Below are 25,315 nucleotides of genomic sequence, written 5' to 3' on the forward strand. Positions count from 1 at the left end.
ACCTTGTTGACATTTGGCAGATTCATAGTCAGCTAGTGATATCTTTCAAAACAAATTAGTCACAAAGGATGTTTAAAATTGCAGTGTCTCTGGAATTAAAAATCTCCCTTTCCTGAGTGGCTTTGCTAGAGTAAAATGTATAGTTTTAAGACTTAGGAGTGACTCAATTTGGGCATTATTGAAACCCGATGATTGAACAAAGCAGTCTTTCCTAATAAGCACATTGTTCCCCAGGTACAGAAGAGGATTTGCAATTTTTTTTCTTAATGAAAATGGAATAGCAAGGAAGTACATTTCATAGACCCATTTCAGAAGTGCTAATGCAAAAGGTACAGTGATAATAAAAGCATAGTTTCTCCTGCAGATAAAGGAGAGTTGCTAAACATGTAATGTCTGACAATGGTCACTTTTTTCCCCTCACATTGTAACAAACTTTCTAGAATCTTTATTTTGAAATTATTTGACATTTAAACATGGAAATTTTATTAATGTATTTAAAGGTCAGTGGGGAAAGCATAGGAGATATAGTACTGTCATCTTATGATGAAGCTGGTACACAGAAGGCACATCTATCATCCACAAAGAAGAAACCATACACCATATTTTGTTCCCTTCTAGAAAAGCCGGCAGGACAGCTGAAGATATCTGGGAAATTATTTGTCCAAACCCACGAAGTTTCCTAGGTAGAATGCCATCTAGGATGTGGGATTCTACTCTCCCCTAGGTTGTGCTTCAGAAAGTCTTTGAACTCTTACAGGCTTGGAGTCTTGTGGACCTAGCAAAGACCACTCCTCTCTGGAGGAAATAGGACATTGTGTTGAGTCATGTGGAAGAGCAGTTATGTGGGCACTGGGATACATGGAAGTGGACTCAGGAGGTGTCTGAACACCTTTGTTGAAACAATCTTACCCAAAGATGAGAGACATACCCCAGGACTTGACTGTAGAGGTGTAGAATGATAAATGAGTGGCACTTTGGCTGTGGCTCTCCTAAACTCTGTGTGCAGTCAACTCCACAAGTTCCACAGTCCTTGAAGAACTGTCCTTGAAGTAATGAAGTAGTCGTTGAAGTCTTTAGTTTGGTTCCCCAGACTTCCCATACCACTGAGCCTTCCTCTGCTGTTCATTCATTATCCTTGGGAAATATTTCTTACCATCTGAAAAATTTTCCACAAAGACTAAGTTTAAAAGTAGAGTCTAATGCTTCCCTAGATCAGGGGTGGGCAAACTTTTTGGCCCAAGGGCCACATCTGGATATGGAAACTGAAGTGTGGGAGGGTGCGTGGGCCCTGGGGTGGGGCCAGAAATTAGGAGTTTAGGAAGGGGCAGGGGGTTGGGGTGCAAGGGGGTGTGTGCTCTGGGGTGGGGCTGGGAATGAGGGGTTGGGGGTGCAGGATGGTACTCTGGGCTGGGACCAGTGGGCTCGGAGAACAGGAGGGAGATTAGCGCAGGGGATTGGGGCACAGGAGGGGGTCGAGGTGCAGGTTCCTGGCAGCACTTACCTCAAGCAGCTCCCCGAAGCAGTGGCATGTCCCTCCTACGGCTCCTATGCATAGGGGCAGCCAGGGAGGTCTGCACGCTGCCCTGTCTGCAGGGGCTGTCCCTGCAGTTACCATCAGCTGCAGTTCCTGGCCAATGGAAGCTGTGTGGGGGCGGTGCTTGGGACAGGGGCAGCATGTGGAGCCCCTGGCTACCCCTACCCATAAGAACTGGAGGAGGGACGTGCCGCTGCTTCTGTGAGCTATGCGGAGCCACAACATGGATCAGGGCAATCCCTGGACCCCGCTCAAGGGCCGGATTAAAACGTCTGAAGGGCCAGATGTGACCCCTGGGCCAGAGTTTGCCCACCCCTGCCGTAGATCATGTATTATATACCATATGACATTACAAAAGTGTTCCCTGAAAGATAGTCTGAAGCTACAATAAAATATTAACGTGTGGGTTCCCATTATCTGCAAAACCTAAAGATTGTGTTATATTTAGAATTTTGTACATTTATTCATAATAGAGCTCCACTTTAACTTGGGGAAAATTGGTTTCATTTTCTCTCCCTTACATTAATAGCTATTAGTGTTGAAAATAAGGCTTTATACATATCATTAAAGTACACTTAAGTAACTTGCAATTGACAATTAACTCAGCATGGTAATACATTATCATAACATTTTCTCCTGATAGGTTTGTCTTTTAAAAGACACAAGAAAAGACAAAGGACATCTTTGTAAGACCTGCATTAAAGCTATTCTTGTTTTAATTGTTCATATCATATACGTTATCTTAGTAAAAAATATATACATGTAATGGAAAACCATGCAAAACATTTTTTTGAGTATTTGACAATATATGATTCTGATAAGACATTGTGCATGTGTGTTATAGATCATTTATATGTACGTGCAGTGGGGAAGAGTGAGAGATATCAACTAAAAAGATCAAATCTGGATTTCAAGAACCCTCAAAGTTCAGGGTTATGTAGCGCTGAGATTTTTGAGTTAGTCTATTTTATTATAAGGCATTCTGAATAGTGGTAAACAGTGCCATCTTTTAACTGGATTTCAGAGTAATATAATGTACACTTTCTCTGGAAAGACCAGGGTAAAATGTAGTAGTCTGAAATTTAAACCACTATTTGGCAAGCCTTATATTAAAAGGTAAGAAAAAGAGTTAAAATTCAGAGTGCTTGCTCTCTCTGCATAGTGACCAATGAATGCCTGCTTGCAAAGCTTAGTTTAAACGTTACTATGACAATAGCCACACTGATGGAATTCTTATGTAGCCAATGGGCATTGACCTTATCCCATCAAAAAAGGTAAGAAGCGATGTGGGCAACACTGGCTTTGTAAAATTGGACACTTTTTTTCCTTTATCTAGGACATTTCACCTGTTACCATATACTGAGTCATAGAATACAGTAGCTATGTTTTTTCAGGGCAGCTAGATGTACCACAGACAACTGTAGTCTGCATGAATGTTGTTCTAATGCTTCAGAAGCAAAAAAAATACCAGTGCCAAACAACATAAAATCCCATCAGCTCTATGCCCCGTATTTTTTATTTTAACCTTGTTCTCAAAAGTATTAGTTTGATAATCTAGAGATTAGAGGTCAATAGTCTGGCGATTGAGGTATATGCGTCTATTTAGAGCACTTTTACCATATTTAAGTCTGCAGAACCTAAAGAATTTGCAGAAATTTTTGCAGAAATCCACAATAGCATGGTATTTTACAAAGTTCAGTGCTTCCCAGCCCATTTCTTCCCCTCTCTCAATCACAGCTTGAAAATTCCTTAATAATAACCTTATCCAAACCATGAATATGAAAGTCAAATAAATCCAAAGGAGATTTATCATCCTCTGATTCTGCTTTACTCTTCTGATTAATGATATTGATTCCTCTAGAAACAAATCAAAAATTCATGTAAAGGTTCTGATGGGTTTTTGTATTCAGTAAACTTAGCATATTGAATGAGCATAAAACAATTATGAGTCTTATTATCAAAATTAGCTGTGGCAAATTTACCAGAAAGAAACTGTTGCTATTTAACTGCCTAATTATGTCTCGCTATTCTTTGCGACCAAAAGATGTAATGAAAATAATTTGATCTACTCATGCTGCATAGAGAATTTTCTGGGAGCAGCGGAATATTATAACCGAAGTCAAAAATAGGTTTTCCTGACCTTATGTTTCAGAATAGCAGAGGTCAAGGGCTTCAAAGAACTTTTACATGGAGTGAAGTTGAACTGTGATGGGAAGAATATGAAACAATGCTCTGTTCTAATCAATGCTTTATGAAACCCTGTCTGTAGGCAAAAGCTCATTGAACAGGGCTTTGCCAAATGGTTCATACTATATAAATAAAACTGTAAAGCCCTGGGAAGGTCTGTGGAGTGTTTTTGGCCTGTTTGACAAAGAGGCAGATGACTGAGTTTTCATTAATCATGCCTATTGTTTAACTATTTCCCAGGACTCTGACTCAGTCAAAGTGACTTAAAGGTATGTTTATGCTGCAGCTGGAGGTATGACTGCAGGTTGGGTACACGGATGCTTCAATATGGGCTAGCAACGTCCGTATGTAACCAAAGGCCTTTACATTTCATACTGAATCCTATGCCACTGTATCTTGGCTGCTATTTTTAGTGGCCCTTAATCACTAGTCTCCAATGGAGTGCAGTTGTATTTTAACGTTGGTAAGCTTTTCGTTTTAGTTCTGACAGTTAATCCAACCCAGAGCTTCATTAAATGATGAGCACATATGCCCCAGGGGTAGTCTACTGGTCTCTCTTGTGTTAGAATCCAAACTTCAGTATTTAAAGGTGCTCAGTTTTGATTCTTGGATGCCAATATCCATCTACTGTGGCTGAGTATCATGCTATCATAAGTGAGTGGGGCCCTAACCTCCAGGAAAAGGTACAGTATTTAGCAGTGAACAATTTAGATGATAATCATATGTAGCCTTGTGAATCTCGTCTCTTTTAAGAAACTTGTTTTTGATATTACTAAAGCACCAGCAGCATCATTTAGGTCCTGACCCAAAGCCCACAGGTCAGTGCAAGGATGGCCATTGACTTCAGTGGGCTTTGGACCAGCCTTCTTCTGTTTCAAGAATAAACCTAAAAGGTAGAAGAAAAGCAGATGCAAACATCATGAGTTTCCAGCTACCAACAAGGCAGGTTGTAAAGTTGTAGCAGGTTATTTAGATCAGAGGTTCTCTGACTTTTTTCATAGTGTAAATTCTATTTGACTACAAAGGCTGTCTCATGAACTATCTCCCCACTCGTTCACAAGAGCTCTTCCTGTTCTGATTCTAAAATCCCTGTAGCAACTGCAGTAATTAATCTCTTCACTTGATTGTTTTAGTGCAATTTAGAAACTGGAAATAAGGAGGAGCCAGTTCCCATGAACCAGCGGCAAGTTCTCTGCAGACCGCTAGTGGTCCATAGACCACCATTCAAAAACCTTTGCCTTAGATTATACCAATGAATGTCCAGCTAGGTATGATATAGTACAGTATTAAAATATGTGAAGTATACAAATCAGAGAGCCCCTGTGAAATAGAAGCACCATGGTAAACGGTGTCAGATAGCTGCTTGCAGACTCTTACTAAGATCCTCCTAACTGTGGAAACAGATCTCTTGCCCACTACCCTTGCTCCTGTCCACTTCCTTATTGCTTGTGTTCTCTGGAAAATGTTTTCACTGTTGTTTCATTATTTAATGCATCCTAATTTTAACTACAATACTATTGTGCATTAAACATAAGTAGTCCAGTCCCAAGCCATGGCAGCACATATCACCTGATGAGGCTTGCTTTATAATTTATATCCTAAAAGAGATCAGGAAAGTGTGTTCTTTCTCCAACCTGTAATAAGGGATAAATCACATCTACCTCAGTGTGCAACATTATGGGACTATTTGCTGTTGGGACAACAAAGTGTGTGTAGCAAATAGTACTTCTGAATGAATGACTGGATGAGCAGTCCCCTCTGTAGAGATGATGGTCAAACGTCGAAAGGTTAGGAGGTTTGCATCAGATGATTATTTATTTGTTTACTTACTCTGGCAATACCCAAAAGAACCCAAAAGTTCAGGTGCTTTATATGTTCAGGTTTTTATACTGTGTCCATGGCTGTGGTGTCTGAGCACCTTATCCAAATCCTTTGCGTCTGCAAAATTGCAGAGAATATCTCATGAGACGAGGGGTTTTGTAGGAGCTTTCTAGGTTCTAGTGGGCACTTCTGTTCTGACTGGAGCAGACAGGGGTGTAAATGCAAAATAAATGCACGTGTGTAAATTAAACATTGGGTTGTGTGAGATTCAGGATGCTACTAAATTTCACAGGCTTCTCCCTGGTGCCCCCCTGGTGTTTATCTCTCTCGCTATAGGTGTGACATGCTCTGCCATGTGATGCAGTAGTCTTCCAAATTAATGTGATGTGTTGTAGCATTTCTTTGAATGAAGGGACTTCGTTTTCCTTTCATACCTTGTGGAAACTCTTAACAGTCACCTAGCATCACATTCAGTACGCAGCAATGATTTGCAAATTATCAAGAGGAACCATGTCCTTTATTAAAGTCTATTATGTTACATGAGAAATGTAAAACTCTTGTCCTACTGAAAGATTACAATAGGTGTTGGAATAAAAGACTAAATAACACAATGGTAATTCAAGCAATCTGTCAAAGACAGGTTATGGCTTGTGGTATTTGCACATAACTGACTTACAGAGGAAAACACGACTCACTGCCCAGACACTAACTTTTCCTTTCCAAACTGCTGCCATGATGCCACTCATTCCATCATGTACTGAGCTATGCTACAACGCCTTTCCTTCTTTCCTTATTCCTATGGTCCCTGGTATGTGAAGATCTTGGGGGGCTGGTATTTTATTCATACAGGGTCAGCCATCCATTGAGAACTCCTGGTCAAAACTTCAGGCAACACAGAGTAAGCCTTGCTTAGCTTACTGTGCACTCATTAATTGAGAGCACTCTGTTGTTTTCTGAGCTGTTGACTGCAGTGTCCATCTTCCACGAAGTCCTCTTGCTACAGCTTTGGAGCCCCCTTCTGGAATTTGCACCACACACAATGGGAACTTAATCCTGTACTCCCTGAAGCTCCCCCATAGGAGCTGGGAGGCTGTAGGGAATGCAGGATTGTGTCTGCTGCAGTGTTAGTGTAAGTGCCTCCGCACAAAGCCTCAACCAGGAAAATGAAGGCTGTTTACATAAGCAGCTGTGAATGTCGCATTCAGTTGGGAAGAAGCTGCATTTATTTTTCCTTTTTGATTCTGAATGGGGCAATGCCTGCAATGCTCCAATTCATGAACAGGCATTTACTGGATACATATAGCCACTCTGCGTAACCAGCACTTACAAGGCAAAACAGTAACTAAGAAAATACTGTCCCAGCATATGTTCCCTCTGTGATGGTGGTGTCTTCTGTTGTAGGAGTAAAATGCACTCACGTGCCAAGAACTTTTCTTTTCTGAGGCTGATTGTTGACGTTGGTTTTTGCTGTATGCCTTTTTGAAGTATACTGTGAGCCCTGAGAGTCTGGTGTTGGGGGTGTGCATGTGTGTAACGTGGGTATATATGAAACAGCATCATTAATCTCAGATTGTGATTGACATCAAACAAAAGGGCCAAAACTCCCTTTGTTCTCGAGCACAAAGGGTATTTGTTTGCTCAGGGTACGTGAAAGGCCCCATGAAGTCCAACTGAAGATCTTTAATGAATTTGGCAGTCTCCAAGCTGTCTGTCCTACAGAGTAATCCTAACGACAGAATCATCACACAGCATTTAACAGAATGTGACAGAAGAATCTCTGTTTGAGACAGGCTGTGGGGAGCGAAGGGAGGGAGAAGGTATTCAGCTATTATACCACAGAGCAGGCCCTTAAGGTCATTCCTTTCTCACATGGTCACCGGGTGCACTTATGTGTCTAACCTGGAAAATCTGTGCTTTCAGGCACAGATTCTTAACCCTTCTACACACTAGTGTAGAATCCCTATTTAAGGTAGGAGGGATTGATGCCCTGTGATTTGGTTGGATTGGGAGTTTAGACTCTTGCAGCTTTCTTGTTTATGGTTTGTAGCAATGTTATTTGTATGCTTGATTCTGTAGAAGTCAAAATTAAGATGAGGTCTCTTCCCTGTGGGTATTTAGAATCTCATTGAAACAGACATTACAGAGATGTAACGGGCTTAGACACCAACTCATAATGGAAGAATGGTGGGGAGAGGGCTACAACTCAAGGAAAGAGTCTTCTTTAGGCGGCAGCTCATTTAACGTAACCAATATTTGAGCTGTGGTGTTACACTGACTTAGGGGTTTTTTTAAATTTACTTACTAACATTTTGTATAAGTTGAGCAGAATTCTTGGCAGTACAGACGTTAAAAGCAAGTGTGTCCGATATACAAGGGAATACCATGGAGATGGGGCATTGGGTGGTGACAAGTGACAGCAGTAAGTAAACCATATACATTATATCAATGGTGTTTGTATCAGTATGTCTGTTATTTTGGAATGATTAAGATGGATGTGACAATGGGGAGTCACCAAGTACAGATTAGTGGCAGAATGTTATCTGAATGAGATGCACATTTCGGAGAGGTTATTCTCAGTCCTGATTAGAGAGAGAGAGAGAGAGAGAGACTGAACAACTCATATAACTTTTCCGTGCCACAGCTTCTCCTTCAGTGAAATGGAGAGAATCATATTTACCAGCCCAGAGGGGCATGTTGCAAGGCTTAATTACTTAATTTTTGTAAAGCATTTCGAGATCTTCAGATGAAATGTGCTACTTGATTGCAGAGAGAAGAAGAAGAAAGTGTTCCTTGGGCATTGTAATGATTTTAGCTTCATGATACGAGTCAAATCTTCTCCCTGATGCTGAACGTGAATGCATTCATACTTCAAATGTCAGACACTGCAGATGCTCCCGTAAGGCTGAGCAATACCTGCTGGTCCATTTGATACTAAGCCAATTGCCAGACAAAACCACAGTGAGCCATTATAGTGTCAGGACTCATATTTGGGATTTGGACCTACTGACACTTATAATGCCACAGTAACATTTCTGGAAATTGATACTCAGCCCCTTGTCAGAGTCCTCTGCCTGGCATCACTAGATGAAATAATTGCTCATTTTATCTTCTGGTTGTAAAGAGCATTCTAGGATCTAAAATATCCAGCCCTGTTTACCATACCCTCCTTATCAAGTCAGATGTCAGAAATCAGGTGACTCTATGCTTCTCTGACAAGAGCTAGGATGTTAAGGAGTGAAGGCTATAACAAAACTGGCTCAAGGTTTTATAAAATGCATCTGGGAACTTTAGGCTCTAAACGAGCCATAAAATTCATCCCTTGAGGTGGAAGTGGGGTTTCTGCAATGTTGGATCAGAAGTGAAAAATGCCATTTTGGAATGCTTATCTTTCCTAATTGTTTCTATAAGACATTCTGTGCAGATTTGCCTTTCTGAGGATGCTATAAAACTAATAATGATTTCCCTAAAACTATTGAACAAATCGCAGGAGTATATTTCAACACCACCAGCAAAAAGAAGCATTTCTGGTCTTCATGTGAGCCACTTCAGCCAATTAGCAAGAAATTTAATTTGCATTAATCAGCACAAGGTCAGCAAGAAATTCACTTAGTGTGGATTTTCACATATAACAATTTATGGGGGGCTGTCCCTGCAGAGTGCTGAAGTGGAATTGAAGATGCTGAGCAGCTTTCAGGATTGGGCTCTTAAAGGAGACAAGAAAAGTGGCGAGGCAGGATTAGGAAATGTTTAAGGCACAAATCAGTATGGTATAGTTACAAATCACTTAAGGCATTTATATATTAAATTAAGAGATTTTTAACAGAACCCTTGCCTTTTCCGTGTTAAGACCTTGCAGGTGGTGGTTTCTCTGCAGCAGATGGTAACATTGCTAACACCTAAGGGCTCTGTCCAGCTGAACATATATGCTGTTTTCTGCAATGTAGAGGCCCCAGAAGGTTGCAGATAGTGACTACGCAGTGGATTAACTGATTCAAGAGCTTAACTATGCAGCTGGCAAGTACATCCCTTCCTCCAGATCCACAGCAGTGTCTTGCACATCTTTGGGGTGGAAGGAGCTTGTGTAAATGACTAGTTTCCTCCTGTATACTCTGTGTTTAGATTTGATTTTTTTTCTTTTTCTGACATCATGGATTTTTACTCCAGAGCAACACCCCTTCTATAGGTCTAGGTCTTTTTCTGGAGCTTCTCACAATTGTACCTGCCCACAAGGACTGTATGTGCCCTATGGAAAATGGGAGAGATAAAGGAATATTCTATGGTCCTTGGGTGAGCTGGCAGAATTCCTGGGGAGGGTGTATGACATTTCTTCATGTCCCTGACTGAACTGCATTTCAGAGGCGTTGGCCCTGGAGATGTGCAGCCTGAAGCATGTGTTCTCCTTACCAGAGAACTAACAACCTCTTCCTCTCCTCAAGACCTTTGCAGACGTGCTAAGTTATTTCCTTATATCATACTAATGAGCCTGGTAGCCTTGGAAGGGGGCGAAACTTTGAGCAAAACTACATGGCCAGTTTCTAGAAGGAGTGGCCATACAGTCTGCAAGGCCCTCCAAAGTCTCCACAGCTATAGCACCACAAGGAGACAAATCCCTGGGGCAGGATAAAGTCTCTAAGTGCTGGACAGTGCTGAAGGCCCTTGGCATCAGATAACACCAGTTAGAGATGAGAACACGCAGCACCTCGTAGAATCAAGATCAGTTTGTTTATGATTTGAGGCCAAATCTTCAGCTGGTGTATTTGGGCTTAACTCCATTGTTGTCAATGGAACAACACCAATTTACACATGCTCAAGGGCTTGGCCCCTTCGTGTCTTGAAAATATTTTCCCTTGTTTGTTATATATAAAAATTAAACGACACACGTTCATCTTTGAATGATATGTCAGAGCTTATAGTAGCATGTTTGACATTGGGATCTTTGTGGTTTAAAAACCTGTGCTCTGATAGATCAGAGAACATTAGCACAACAAAATCTAAATTTGGCCAAGAATTTCAACAGTGATTAGTGATTTTAAATGTCTCCATTTTTGGGTGCCCAACTTTAGACACCTTAAAAGGGGATGATATTTTCAAAACATGCTGAGCATCTAATACCTGAAAATCCAGTCTCTTTAATATGACTCAGGTTGAGCACCAAAAAATATGGAGGCATTCAAAATCATTAGCCACTTTTGAAAATGCTAGCCAAATTTTGGTTTGGGCAAAAATATTAACTATATGATATCAGGAGAGAGGAACTTGAAATCAAACTGAAGATTTATATACCAGGCAATTTTTTTATTTAATCACTCCTAATGCTTTAAAAAAATATGTACAGCATTTAAAGAATTGCAAAAGTGAATGATTATTATTTTATAGCATGTAGTGGAATTAATTAGTCAAAGATGAAAGCTACTGAAACAAGTGTTTATAGTTGCTTGATTATGAAATACTTAGTTTTTTTGTAGTTTTTGTTTTATGGTAATTGTGTATAGAAATTGATAATTTTCCTTTTCTTTTAGTCTTTCAGTGCATGTATAGTATGTAATATACTGTGTGTCTAAATACTTTCATCTTTTTCCTTCAAAGTCTTATATCCTAGAATTATAGCAGTCATTTATTCCAGAGTCCTCAGCTACCCATCAGCTTCCCCAAGTCAGTAGGAATTTGCCTTCAGTCTTTTTAGTTTGTATGTAGATCTCTGGAGCTAACATGTCATTTGCTTCCATCACGTTGTTCACTTTGCTTGTGCTTTATATCCCTTCCCCCACCCTTACCTATTCATATTGTAAGCTCTTCAGGGCATGGACTGTCTACTACTCTGCGCAGTGCCTAATGCCCTGGGGCTTCATTCTAGGCACTACCATAGTAAGAGAGAGAGAGAGAGAGAGAGAGTGATCATTCCAGATTACAGGAACAACAGAAGAGTAGAATGTATTATTGTTTTATTTCTAATTTCAATCTAAATTGATGAGAAATCATAAAACTCTCATACATATTATTGCCTGCAGGCATGCCATCCATTCCACCAAGTATACAGTATTTACATTAATCTGAGTAAATGTATACCTGAATGTGAATAGAGACATATGTAAGTACACTGATCACGCAATGTCATATGGTTTACAGTATTGTACATGGCGGAGCCAAAAGTGCCGACATAAGAGCTGCAGCCAGCTAAAAATAAAGACACCCTAGTTTAGGCTATGCAGTGTTCTATTTATATCAAAGATAGTTTGGTTTATTTTCTATTTTAAGTCACAGACTGTAACTGGAAATTGTCATCTCTCAGATGCATCTGTTTGTCCCAGCTATTTCTCTCTGTGCCTTTGATCTGCTTTTTTCTACCTTTTTTTTTTTTTTTAATCTGCTGGTTGGATGCTGTTATGATATGTAGACCCTTCCAAATAAATTATTTACTTTGCAGAGGGGGGCATGTCTGAAATCACAACATAGCCGGTCATTATCTGTTTCAAGTCAAGAATTTTCTTTAAAATGTGTTGATTTATCATGTTCAAAATGGTGATTTGCCACGACTTCACCTTATTTTTTTAAACTGATGCAAAAGGAGTACTGAAGCACATGATTTAAGAAACCTTTTTTTAGTTCCTTCTGGCGCCTCTGTCCTCCAGCTGCTGAGATGCACTGCATCAGCTCTGTCGAATGGGAGAATGCTGCTTCTCACAAACAGAGAGGAAGAGCTGCAGCAGGACCACTGGCACCAGCTGTGGTAGGAAACTTAAAACAAATCATCTTCTCCTTTTGCCTTAATTATTCTTATCATTTGCACGGCACTTTACATCTCCCAAGTGCTTTACGTACATTATTTAATCTTCACCACACCCCATGTGAAGCTCATACACATACAGTAAGGCTAGCAAAAATTTCTTATATCACCCAGTCTGACCTGCATTTTGCAGGTCATTAAATATTGTCACTTCCATTTTTTAGAAAAAAAAAAAGTAGACAGAGAAGCTAAAACTCTTGCCCAAGGCCCTAAAAAGTTAATGCCAAATCTGAGACTGGGAAGTTCCATTCCTCCATCCTGTGTTTTTACACTAGAGGACTATGGTCGTCTTTCCCTTTGCTTCATTTTTACCACAGGAGTTTGAAAATATGCCTCCTTCAACTGGAGTGTTTCATCTTAGCATAAAGATGGCAACGCTAGCAACTGCAGGCATGTATAGTTTGCAAATGAACCAGAATCTTTTCTATCTCTTGTGCATGCTCCGTTACTTTTAGGGTGGAGTTCCATGGACTTATGAGATGAGCTTATGTCCTACAAGTTCTGTAAAAGGAATATGGTTTAGATGTTTTCATCATGAAGTTGTATCCAGAAACGCCTTGGTCAGGAAGTATGTCTTTGTATTGCAATGTTCTGATTGTGTCCTGTAGGATTGAAGAAAGGTATCAACTTGTGGGCATGTGCATAATAGAATAGTGATTGCCTTGGATTACAATATCGGAAAATATTGCCCTAGGATAAAAGTAACTTCTGAGGTTGGGATATTAGGTTTTAATTGGAAAGCAATTTTTTCTGTTGTCCCCAAGAAAAAAAATTGGATTATTAATATTTATTATCTGTATGCAGCAGTACAAAGAGACCTCAGCTGAAATCAGGGCCCCATTCTGCTGAGAAACATACAGGAAGAGACAATCCATGTGCCATAGAGCTTCCAACCGAAATGGACTGTATAAACAAAATGTAGGAGGGGAAACTGAGGCATTGAGAGGCAAATTGATTTGCCCAAGGCTGCGCACAGGTCAGTTGCAGAGCCAGGAATAGAAGGCAGGTCTCATGACTTCCAGCTCGATGTTGCCTCCCATCGTTCATGATTTGGAATTTTTTTTAAAAATATTGACACATAAAGACTTCCCAAAGAAAACATTGTGGTTCCTCTCCCAGTGAGGACATCCAGAAAAATCCCACTGAGTTCAGTGCTAGCAGAATCAGTCCCTCTGCTCCGAAGTACAGTGGTGCAAAGAGCAGGTTTTCAGTTTTCTGGCAGTCCCAATAAATTAGGGCAAAAAATAGCTTAAAGTGAACTCAAAACAAAAAAAATTCCAAAGACATTTTGGCAAACCAAAAAGCTGGAGAGAGGAAAAAAAAATTTTTTTTGCATCAAATGAAACCTTTCATTTCGATTTTGAATTGAAAAAAAAAAATTCCCCTCCAAACTGAAATGCTTTTTTTTTAACCAAAACAACTTGGCAAAATTTCTGCAATGTTTTACTCACCCCAAATCTTCATTTTGTTTTTATGCCAAAAATGTTCAGCCAGCTCTACTCTGAAGTTCTTATTGGCACAAAGACTTCAGGCCGTTGGCGTGGCTCCCATCAGTGGGAGACTTCAGAGGAAGCAGCTGGCTGCTCTTGATGGTGGTAGAACCCGGGTGAACAATCCAACTGCTCTCCCCAGAGAGATGCCAGAAAGGACAGCCATGTTACTCTTTTTTGAGTGGGATGTTGATTACCTGCTGCCTGAAACCTTGCGTCATCACTTCAACTAGTGCAAAATGGGTGTAAAATGTTGTCACATCAGAATTGTAGCTCTTTACAGTATCATTGTGTTCATTTTGCACACAAGTAAATGACAACACAAGACAGGGCACAATCTGCCTTGGTTGGAGTTGAAGGTTCCTCTTATGGGATGGTGTTAGATAGTGTTCTGTCTATCTTAGGCACTGATATGGCTTATTCTATTATTATAGTAGCTGAGGACTTCACAACCGTTAATGCCCTACCTTATAACACCTTGTTGAGGTAGGGCAGTGCTCTTATTATCCTCAATGTTGCATATGGGAAACTGAGGCACAGAGAAGCTAAGTGACTTGCTCAGGACCACAGGGAAAATTGTGGTGGAACAGGGACTTGAATCCTGGTGTCCTAAATCCTAGGCTGATGTTCTAGCCACTAGACCATTTTTCCTCTATATGCAATCAGATATAGACTAGTGACTTCCACATGCTATTTTGCCACTTTGTAGGGAAGTAGCACAGTTTGTTTTGGACATATGATAATTCTGTTGTTTTCTTAAGCAATCTGAATGATTAAAAATAATCCAAGGGGAAGTTACAGAATATAGGTCAGTCCCTCAGCTGGTATGAATCGTCCTTGCTCCATTGACTTTATGCTGGTTGCCATGAAGCCTTTGCAAGTAATTAACATTGCCACAGTATTCAGTTTATGCAGCACAGTATAATTAGTATGGGAAATGCTTACATAATTTCTAGGATTCCTGTAGTTGCATTAAATAAAGGAGTTGCAAAGCTTTTAATGGCTACCACTGCATATATTTTGTGTATAAGAATCTACAGTATATATGTAGAAGTTGCATATGTGTGATTTGATGTGTCCATTAATGGCTATTAGCCAGGATGGGTAACGAATGGTGTCCCTAGCCTCTGTTTGTCAGAGGGTGGAGATGGATGGCAGGAGAGAGATCATTACCTGTTAGGTTCCCTCCCTCTGGGACACCTCGCATTGGTCACTGTTGGTAGACAGGATGCTGGGCTGGATGGACCTTTGGTCTGACCCAGTATGGCCATTCTTATGTTCTTATAATGTTAGTGTTAAGTGTTGTATTTACCTTAAATTCTATACTTGGGATTTCATCCTGACAGAAACCAAATAGCCCAGTGCATCTGGTTTATCTTCCCTTAAGCCATATTATTTTAAAGGCACTCCTGTTTAATATGTCCTGCAATGGAAAGGTAACAGGCATCACAATTCCACTCATCCTCAGCAGCTGTGATCCCACTGCAGATGTTGCTGTGTCAGTCATTTCATTTTGTATGATAGAAAAGTGGGTTGTTTTTGTCTTTTAGTGTTACCACTTAGTGGTTTTTGCTTTGCTTTCTTTACACTGTGGATGAGTCCTTTCAAAATCCTTAGACTTCATTTTCCATAACTGCTACTTCTCCTTCCATGTAGGAGCAGAACTGATCAAGGATTTCCCAGCACCATGTTCAGTCAGCTACCCAATGCAAGCTGTGTTGATTCCATAACTAGGCCCAAAGGACTCTGCAGAAGCCATTTTACTCAGTCCTGAAAAGAAACCATTGTACTTTCAGCTGGTAGTGTCTTAAGATGGTGATTCCTCCCATGTTTTTGGACAATTGTAGCAGTTTATCAGCCAGTGCCTGACGTTCACCATTCAGCTGTGCATTCTCTCACATACCCCAGAGCTTGTAGCACTCCAAACATCAGTCTTCTGAGTCTGAGGCTGATCTGGACCAACCCCAATCATCATGACAGGTTACAGTAGGCAAAAGTGATTTGGAGATAGAAAGCATTGGTGCACCAGTACAGAGCCCAGAACTTCACCTTCAGTGTGGGAGAGAATCTTAGGTGCCAGTGAATCTAAAGCACTAGTCACCACAGCCTGAAATGGCAGTACTGGAGCTAGTGTTTTAGGATTTAGTATTTGGGGTTTGAGCTGCAGGACTTGTCATGGTGGCATAACATTGTCCCAGCCAATTCTCATGACTGCTGCATGGATTTTCAGTAAAAGCTAAATGCCATGCCTTTTAGTGCACTTTGGAGTATGTACTTTTAACAATGAAAATGCACTATTTGTTTTGAAGTAGTGCCTAGAAGACTCGGTCATAAACAAGACCCAATTGTGCAAACACAGAACAAAAACGATGATCGCTGCCACGATGAGTTTACAATGTGTAAGGACTTTTCTACACAGCAAGCTACTGCCTGGCAAGCCAGAGTATGAATCTCTAGCACCCCAGCTTGTTGTGCAGTAACTTGTCCAGTAGACTAGCCCTACGTACAAATCTAAGGACAAATCTTTGCCCATCATAGTATCATGTTCTCCTTTCACTGAAGGTGAAAACCCACCATCATATTTCCTGGGTTGGTGATTGCTTCCCCAGGGCCCCCAATCTCCTCTTCCATCCACCAGTGAGACCAAACCTAACCAGTAACACCAAACTCAGTAAGGGAATCCTCCAACTGTGAAATTCTGTTCAGCTGCAAACGGGGATACACTAGTGAGTAGTTCATATAAGATACCGATGTGTGGTATAAAAAGGGGGACTCCCAGGAAAAATCATAAACCAAAACACACATGAATTTTGGGAAAGTTTGAGACTCAAATCTGTTTTTAGCTTAGTGTGCAAGGCATACATCGGGCCCTTCAAATAATTCTATATTTGAGGTCTGATTCTTATTTACCCCGATAGCTCTTCGTACCACTCTGGTAGCATAAAAGGGACTTCATGGATTTGGTGCCCACTTTAAGATCTATTTACACTGCCAGAGTGGTAAAAAGAGGCCATAGAGTGAATGAGCATCAGTCTCTTGGTGTTTTAGCAGGCTGCGGAGGGGAAAAACACTTATCTACATATCTGGTGAAGACCTTAAATACATGAGAGAGAGATGAGGTATAGTGGTTTCTCCAGCGATGCCATGAATGAGTCCAGACGTGAAAGTACACTTCATTTTGACCTCATTGGAGACTAGTGATTAAGAGCCACTGTTTCTATTGAAGTCAATAGCGAGGGACCCATTGACTGCAATGGGAATAGCTTTTGGCCCTAATTGCTTTACAGATGTGGCTCTGTGGTCTCTTTCACGGATTTCATCAACTTAGGAGTTTTCAGGGCTGTAAGCAATGAAATAGTTTGTAATGCAACCTCTAATGGCTGTGCAGAGATGTCTGTAAAAGCCGCACATCCACATAGTCACCGGTGCGGCTGAGCTAGGTCATGTGCTAAGTCTGCAGAGGAGTTGTGTCCAGCAGGAAATGGCAAAAGCAAACTGAAAACTCTCAAAAGGTCCCTAAACTCTCAAATCAACAATCCTCAGTTTCTCTGATCAGGGCTAGTAGGTCCTGTAAAGCCACTCAGCCTCGAACAGGGCGGGGAATGAGGGGGAGAGAGAGAAATCCTACTGTGAATCCAAAGCCCCAGAACGAGAGCCTTAGCAAAATCCCTTAAAGCACACAAGCCTATCCAGCCACAACCTCCGTGTGCTGCAATATTGATAATTCACAAGGCAAACAAAAGATGCATTTCATATTTTCATTTCACCAAACAGAGTAGAAAACTCATTAATTTTTTTTGAAGGGTGGGGAGGTTACTCTTTTTTTTTTATGGTAATTAGGAGAGCCAGCAATAGTGAACGCAAACAAGACCCCTATAGGCAGCAGAGTGCATTAATGTAAAATATGCCCAGACAACATAACTTGTCAGAGAGGATTATTTCTGCTTAGTGAATCTGCAGGGGCCCCTTTGCTCCACCACTCAGCGTCTGACTAGAGAGAGAAAGAGTAGCCATTAGTGAGTAGCAACTGTGGCATTGATGTTTGAGCGCACTTCTGAACTGGCTTTTGTTGAGAATATCAGTGCAGAAAGCATGCGCTGTCCCAAATCTGCTGTTACTATGAGAAATGAGGAGCTGCTTTTAAGGTATGTTGTCTCCTTCTGTTTAATGTGTGCTTTCTAGTTGTCTGGGCCCGCTGTGACTATAATCATGCTCTGTATTAAGTAGTTTCCCTATTTAAATTAAAAAAAAAAAAGACAGGGCCATCGCTGTGTGCAAGCAGCATTTCCACTACCTACAATTGCATTTAATGTGTCTGATGACCGATGTATTAAGAAAAGCAGGCAGCAAATATAAAAACAGCTGAAAGCTGGTTCTTCTTTTATCATCTCCTTTGCAATATTTCTGCCTGATTTATTATTATGCATTGGGTATGGAATAAACATGGAAAGAGACTCCATATTAGAGCTAGTGCCCTAAGTACCACTTTTAATTTTCAGTTAGTCTACATAAATAATCATGAATGCTCTACCTCATCCGGATCACTTGAAGCTGTTCAAAAAATGTCTGTATATACATGTACTTATGTGTGTGTATTCTTAACGTACCATAGTGTAGCGGAGAGCAAGAGGCGGCTACCTTTTTTTAGAGGGAGAGAGACAGAATTATGCTAGAATTGGCAGCCTGCTTTGAAAAATGTAGTCTTTTGTTTATTTGCTAGCAGACATTGTAGCACTGAATGCATCTTTTGGTCTGACAATGGGACAGCTGAACAATGGAGCTGTCAAACTAGCTTAATGCATGTCTGGAGCTGGTTTTTTTTTTTTTCTCAGCCCATTTTTTTATTTTTTTATTTGTATAGACTGTATAGTACGAAGCGTTGTAGTATGACTTGTTTGTGGGGTTTTAAAATTTGATATCCACTGTTAATGAGGGGAGTTGCATCATGTAATTATGTCTGTTGCATTAAGTTGGAGATTTATTGCTATCTTCTCCTTTAACTGTAGAGAGAAAACTTACTGATTCTGAATGCTTACAAAACTGATGTCCATCTGGCAAATACAAGGTTACTGGACATGTGTTTACAATATTTTATGTCTGATCATTTTAACTTTGACTGTTATGTTGATGCCCACTATTTTTAAATTTTGTTTTGGTAATGAAAACTAGCTACAAAAAATGATAAAGCAGACAGATGTATATCATTTTCCATTTTTGGAATCCAACTGTTAGTATTACATTAACATTTTTAAGGTCAAGCGGAATAATTTACATGGATGATTCCTGTCCTAAAATCTAACAAATGAATACGTATGACGTTTCTTGAATTATCCATCTATTTATTTAGAAAGACCTTGTTTAGGATTAGTGTGTTGAAGAAATTTTTGTTTCTGGGTTTGGACGTACTCTTATAGTCTCGTAAAATACAGTGTTATAAAAAGAAACTCATATACCAAGCTTTCCAAAATCTTTAAATCATTTTTCAGGACAACTGCATAGACTTTAAATGGGATATTGTGTCGTCAATAGCCTGGAGTTTCCACAACTCTTGAAGTCTTTAAATTGTTTATAGATTAATTAACGATATCACTGGCCTTGTTAATATAATAAAAATGTAATCACTGAGTGGATTTACTAATAGAAAAGATTGATATACAGCTGTGTTGTTTGGCTTTTGTTTAGAACAGTTTCTTTAAAGGGCTTGTTTTCATTTACTGCATTCCCTTGTGTTTAGTTTTATGAAATCATACAGATGTTTAGAGGAGACTAAATGATTCCTTAACAAATAAGGATGTATTGCTGAGAGAGAGCTCTTAGCAGCATACGTTTAAACAAAATTATTTTACTGGAGCCATTCAGAGTCCCTTGTGCTTACGGTGTTTTTTCCCATTGAGAGATAAAACAAGGTGAACAGATAACTCTCTTTTTTGGTGAATAAAAAGATAAAATGACAAGTCATGAAAAGTGCATGTGTTTAACTTAAAATAGAGGTTGTAACATAGAAAACTTTTGCTTGCAGGACATATACTGCACTCAATCACCATAAAAGTTAGACATGGTGTTTAACATAACGAGATCATGCTCAAAGCCTGCTATAGTCACTCTTTTCCCCCTGTACCTTAGAAGAACTTTTTCCTTCCAGAGAAGTGTTAACTAGTCCCCACAGAGCCAGTTCATTTCTGCCCAGGACCATGCAGCTGGGGTGAGGTATCTTTTGTCGAGTTACCCTCACTTAGGCAATGCATTCTAGCAGCTGCTCTTATCATGGTCCCTTGAGATTATCAGGCAAGAAAGTATGTGATAGCCTGCTCCAGATTTAATGTAAATACCCCTTTAATAATCGCCAGAGCTGGGTGCTAATGACAGAATGGCAATTCTCCAAATTTATCAGTCACTAACATGTCACCTGTACAACATATCCAGCTTCATTTGTTGAAGGATCTCAATTACCAAACCTGTTTCTAAACTCATACTTCATAATAAGTTCATAACATACTGCCACTAGCACATTGCTTTGCATATTTTGAGATTAGTGCAATTGATAAAATGCAGAGGAAAACAGACTATGTAATCAGTGTTCATCTTGTCCAGTATACTCCAATGGCATCAGATAACACTTCATTTGCATTAAATTGAAATTTGCAATACAAACAAAACTCCCAAAATAATAATCTTATTCCTGTGTAGATATTTACTGGGTCATTGCTCTTTTAGCCTTTTATTTAATTATTTTAACAGCTAAGATTATGAAGCAGGTTCCTAGTTTCAGAAGAATTTGCAGGTTAGAGGTCTCCGGCAATAATACTTCAGTTGTCTTTAGCTTTAACCGGTTGTGAATGGGTGAGATTCAAAGAGCAACGTGGCATCCAGAAGTTGGTAAACTTGTCAACATCTCTTCCCAGAACAGTTACAAGATAGCTAATTCAGACACTTCACTAAGTACTTGTTTGTTCCTGCAACGACCAAGTGTAATGCCAGAAGGAATTACATTTCTTAGACCAACCTAGCAGAGCAAGACTAGCTTGTGTGTGAACCTGGGAAATGGCTTATCAGAGTGCCATAAGAAGACAGTAGCTGTAATGTGTTTATTTATTAGTCTGTCGTCTTTGTCTATATTTTCCTCAGATTCATGAACTACCATCTCTAACATCAAATGTGTTAATATTCTCTTTGTTAAATTAAAATAAAACTGAAGTGTTTGTTATCAAATGTAAGTATGTAAGATTGCAAACTATACCTTTGTGGCTTAAAAACAAAGGACAACATTCAGTTAATATTCATATCTAGAACTTTTACTGCAAGTGTTGATTGTGCTTGAATACTTAAGAAGTCACTCAGGAGTGAATCAATACTAATTATTGTAATCAGGAGGGTTAATTAGCTGAAGATGCTGCTGATGGAAAGTTCATTGCTTACAGCCCTGAAAACTCGTAAGTTGATGAAATCTGAAAGCAAGATGCCTAAGAGGACTTTGTATCAAGAGCAGTTTGGCTTTCATTTGGCATTTGAGGGGCTGGTTCTTTCAAATAAGAAAACATTTGCATTTTATATCTATAGAGGAAATGAGAAGAAGCAACTGAGTCTCTTTTTGAAGAGCTTTCTGTAATAGTTTCTAACTGAACGCCTTTTGAGTAACCAGAAAGTCTCAGTGTAACATTCATTTATAGATTACCTAGACATTAATATAGATAACCCTATACATCTGAAATCTTGTTTCAGCAACTTTATTGGGTATCACTTTACCAGTTTATTATTTGGGTCTTTTTACTGTATGGTTACGCAACTTAAAAAAAATCATTGCTTTTTGACTGCTCTGCCCTCTAAGATACCAGTCACATTTGTTCTGTAGAAAGGTATTCAGCTTCTCTTAATTTACAAGGATAGTTATTAAATTACCTATTTGTGAATTTAAGTTATGTGATGTGGAATAAAGGCTGAAAGGGAAAAAGAAAATTTTCTTCATGACTGTTTTGGGATTCACACACTTCACAGAACAGTTGTGTTTCTTAAAGTGAACATCATTGAATTCAAGATATATAAAAGCTTTTCTCACAAGTGGACGGTGAGAAGTTTGGGGTCCCTCCCCCCACGGTCATATCTGTTAAGATTACAGTCCAAATGAATCCCTGTGTTTGAACACACTGTCAAAAAAAAAAAAAAACCCTCACTAGTAAGGTGTTGTTTTGAAAGGCAGAAATTATTTCTCAAAACTTCATTCTCCGCTCTCTAATGTCATTAGCGATTACCTAGTACAGGTGCTATTTATCTTTACTTTCCTATGACTGTTTTACTGCTTCCAACACATTTACTTGTATGTCAGCCGTATAAAAGGTAACTGAAAATGGCAGCTGTTGAGAGAGCATGTCGCCATGCCTGGAATGACATGCATTATCAGGGCAGCATGAGCTGCTGGCACTGCAGCCCATTTCTACTTGACCTGTCGAATGATTGGCTGCCTGGGATAGTGATGAATCACTAGAGTTTATGAAACAGGACTGCTGGCATTCCCACAGAGGAAATCAAAACTGGAATTTTCCTCTAACACTATTGTCATGGCAAAATCACCCCTAGCTTTTTGTTTTGCTTTTGCTTATTTTATGCTGCAGCTAAAGCAAATGTCTCAGTTAAGCGCATTTTAATGCTGTCCTTGGCAAGCTACACATTGTGCCAAGGTTACCTATCTCTATTAGATAGAGCAGGAATGATTTGAAACCCCACATCTGAGCACTCCCTCATGTTGGAAAAGTGGGGATCTGGATTTGGGAAGATCAGCCACATATTTATTTATTTTTTTTTTTGTTGGTATTCACTGAGAATGACTATCCAGGAACTGGCCTAGTATAGATAAGTAACATCTAGTAAATGGCTTTGTTTGTCTGGTGTGAGAGTCAGGTGACCATTTAAAGGTTTGATATCCAATGTTCCACTAGTGATGGTATACACTTTGGAAAAGCTGGGGCTCACAGTTTCTTGCTTGTCCATGATGTATACAGTTTCCACCTAGCTCATAAAATATGAAGCCTAAAAACATTATTTGGATTACACGGTTTGTCCTCTGAGCCTTGTGCTTGTGGAAGAGCATCTTGGTCTGTGAACCTTGCAGTACGCTGATTGGGAGATGGTGGGTCACTAGCTGCTCTGCAAGGATGTAGCCATGTGAATATGCTGCTTGCGTTTTAGTTTAACCAAGTTCTAGTTTTGTTTATTTCTACATGCAAAATACCTGGGCAGTCAGCTAAACACATCACTATCTGGCTCTGGCAATAAATTTCAGTTTTCGTCCCCATTCAACTTTGTGATCCAAGGGCATGCGCACCTTTTCTATTTAAATATATATATACCTGTAGTCGCTATTATACTTTTCAACTTCTTCTGAGTAATTCAGAAATTACCTCTCTTAGGGACAGGCTACCTGAGTGCATGCATAGCTTATTATTTCAGCCCTAGCCCTCTGCTTGCCCTCCAAAATTTCAGAAGCGATCTAGGGACAACTTCCATTCAGCCACTAGTTGGTGATTGCACCCAGGACCGGCACTAGGGGTTTGAGCGCCCTAGGCGGCCGGCAATTTCGGCACCCCGCGCACTGGTCCCACAACTCCGGTGGAGCTGCCACAGTGGTGCCTGCGGAGGGTCCGGTGCTTCGCAGCTCCAGTGGAGCTGCCACAGTGGTGCCTGCGGAGGGTCCGGTGCTCCGCAGCTCCAGTGGAGCTGCCGCAGTCGTGCCTGCGGAGGGTCCGGTGCTCCGCAGCTCCAGTGGAGCTGCCGCAGTCGTGCCTGCGGGAGGGCCACTGGAGCTGCATGAGGAGCCGACCATCCACAGGCAGGACTGTGGCGGCTCCACCGGAGCCGTGGACCAGCAGACCCTCTGCAGGCACCACTGCAGCAGCTCCACCAGAGCCACCTGCTGCCCCTTCCGGCAAAATGACGCCACCAATTATTCTGGCGCCCTAGACGATTGCCTAGGCTGCCTAAATGGTAGCGCCGGCCCTGGTTGCACCTCTGAACTGTCTTGTCTGACCTCTAGATGGGTGAGGAGTAAATACTGCACTCATTCTGGAACATTCCCATGATAGCAAATCAGCAGGTCATCTTCAAGAGAAGTCTTTCAGCGTATTGCTAGACAAAAGCCTGCCATTGGTGATTAGAAATGGGGATTACTGGAGGAAGAAATAAAGGGGATGGAAACTTCTTATCCCACCTAACTAATTGAGAAGAGAGGATAAAGCTGCAGCAACCTGATGGAGACCATTAAAACAATGATGCTGCTTGCACATGTGGATAGCTGCACACATTATAAAGAGATGTGGATGTTATGTTACTGAATTTAAGGCCTGAACCGGCAGCCATGCTCAGTCTGCATCTGCAGAATCAGGCTCCTGTAGGAAGGAAATTCTGTGAGTGATCAGAAAATCTTAAGACTTTATGTATGTATTCTTACCGACCTTGTTTCATCTATAAAAGACTTTTGGTTTTATTTTAGCCTTTTTCATAACTAAACTTGACCAACGTATTTTCAACCAAAATATGAGGAAAAGCTCACTCTAGAGCTTGGAAACTTGTCTGCAGCATTTCAGCCCACATTTAATTTTAATGAGAGAGTTATATAACTCCTTTAAAAATCACAGATACGAGCAGTCCCTGAACTGCAGCAGCAATGTCAGGTTTTCCCCTGCAGTGCTGTTCAAGTGAATCATACAGAGAGATTTCTCTGTGCAAAGTTGATATATGCACATTTTATTATTTAGTGAGATTCTAAAATGCACGACTCAGAGCTGACCAAAAATTTCCTGATGGAAAATGCTGATTTGTCGAAATTGAAACATTTTGTGGGATTTTGTCAAAATGTTTAATGGGAAATTATCAAAATATTTCATTTCTATCTCAGTTCCACTGTGTTGTTTCCAATTTTATATTATGAATTATAATATAAATGACATAATGATAAATTAAAACAAAATGTTTCGCCCTCATCAAAGCTAAAGCTTTTGACAGCCAGTAAAACTAAACTTTATAAAAAAGTTGAAATGAAATACTGCATGAAAAATTCCAGTATTTAGACTTTTTTTTTCCTGATAAGGGATGAAACAAAATTTCAAAATCTCAAAATTTGCCATGAGATGGGAATCCCAAATGTTGACCATCTCCAGTACCAGGAGTCGCATCACCAACAGGTTTTTATTTGGAAATGGAAGTTCAGGAAAAATTAATCAGGGGAAAAAGGTGTAGCTTTCACTTAGAATGTCTTGCAGGTTTTGCACTGCCCTTCCTTTTCACTGCAGTTGCCTTGTTCTAGCAGACTTTGTCTGTTGGAAATAGCAGTGTCAAATGAAGATAGATTTTATATATACATATCAGTATAGTGTAACTTATTTCTGGGCACTCAAGTACGTGAAACATATTTCACAAACCAAAAACACCCATGGAATGCCCTGTCCTAAAGAGCTCACAATTTAAGAATAAGGTAAGATACAGCCAATAACAGCAACAAATGATGAAAAG

The 25,315-nt window shown here is 40.1% G+C and overlaps 1 protein-coding gene across 11 annotated transcripts in view; it reads left to right on the top strand.

Moving 5' to 3' along the window:
* CELF2 (CUGBP Elav-like family member 2) overlaps positions 1 to 25,315 on the top strand; it is a 685,040-nt gene that overhangs the window by 359,692 nt on the left and 300,033 nt on the right. For 3 of the 11 annotated variants that reach the window (XM_050936908.1, XM_050936912.1, XM_050936910.1), the window contains exon 1: positions 17,745 to 17,961. The exons of 2 other annotated variants lie outside the window; for them this stretch is intronic. In XM_050936908.1, the coding sequence (XP_050792865.1) occupies positions 17,855 to 17,961 (107 nt within the window). In that variant the 5' untranslated portion in view covers positions 17,745 to 17,854. Of the gene's footprint in view, positions 1 to 12,250; positions 12,270 to 17,740; positions 17,962 to 25,315 lie in introns of those variants that run through there. 6 more of the 11 variants (XM_050936905.1, XM_050936906.1, XM_050936914.1 and 3 more) reach the window with 5 other exon arrangements.

This window comes from Gopherus flavomarginatus, chromosome 1 (assembly GCF_025201925.1).
Source record: "Gopherus flavomarginatus isolate rGopFla2 chromosome 1, rGopFla2.mat.asm, whole genome shotgun sequence".
Lineage (NCBI taxonomy): Eukaryota > Metazoa > Chordata > Testudines > Testudinidae > Gopherus > Gopherus flavomarginatus.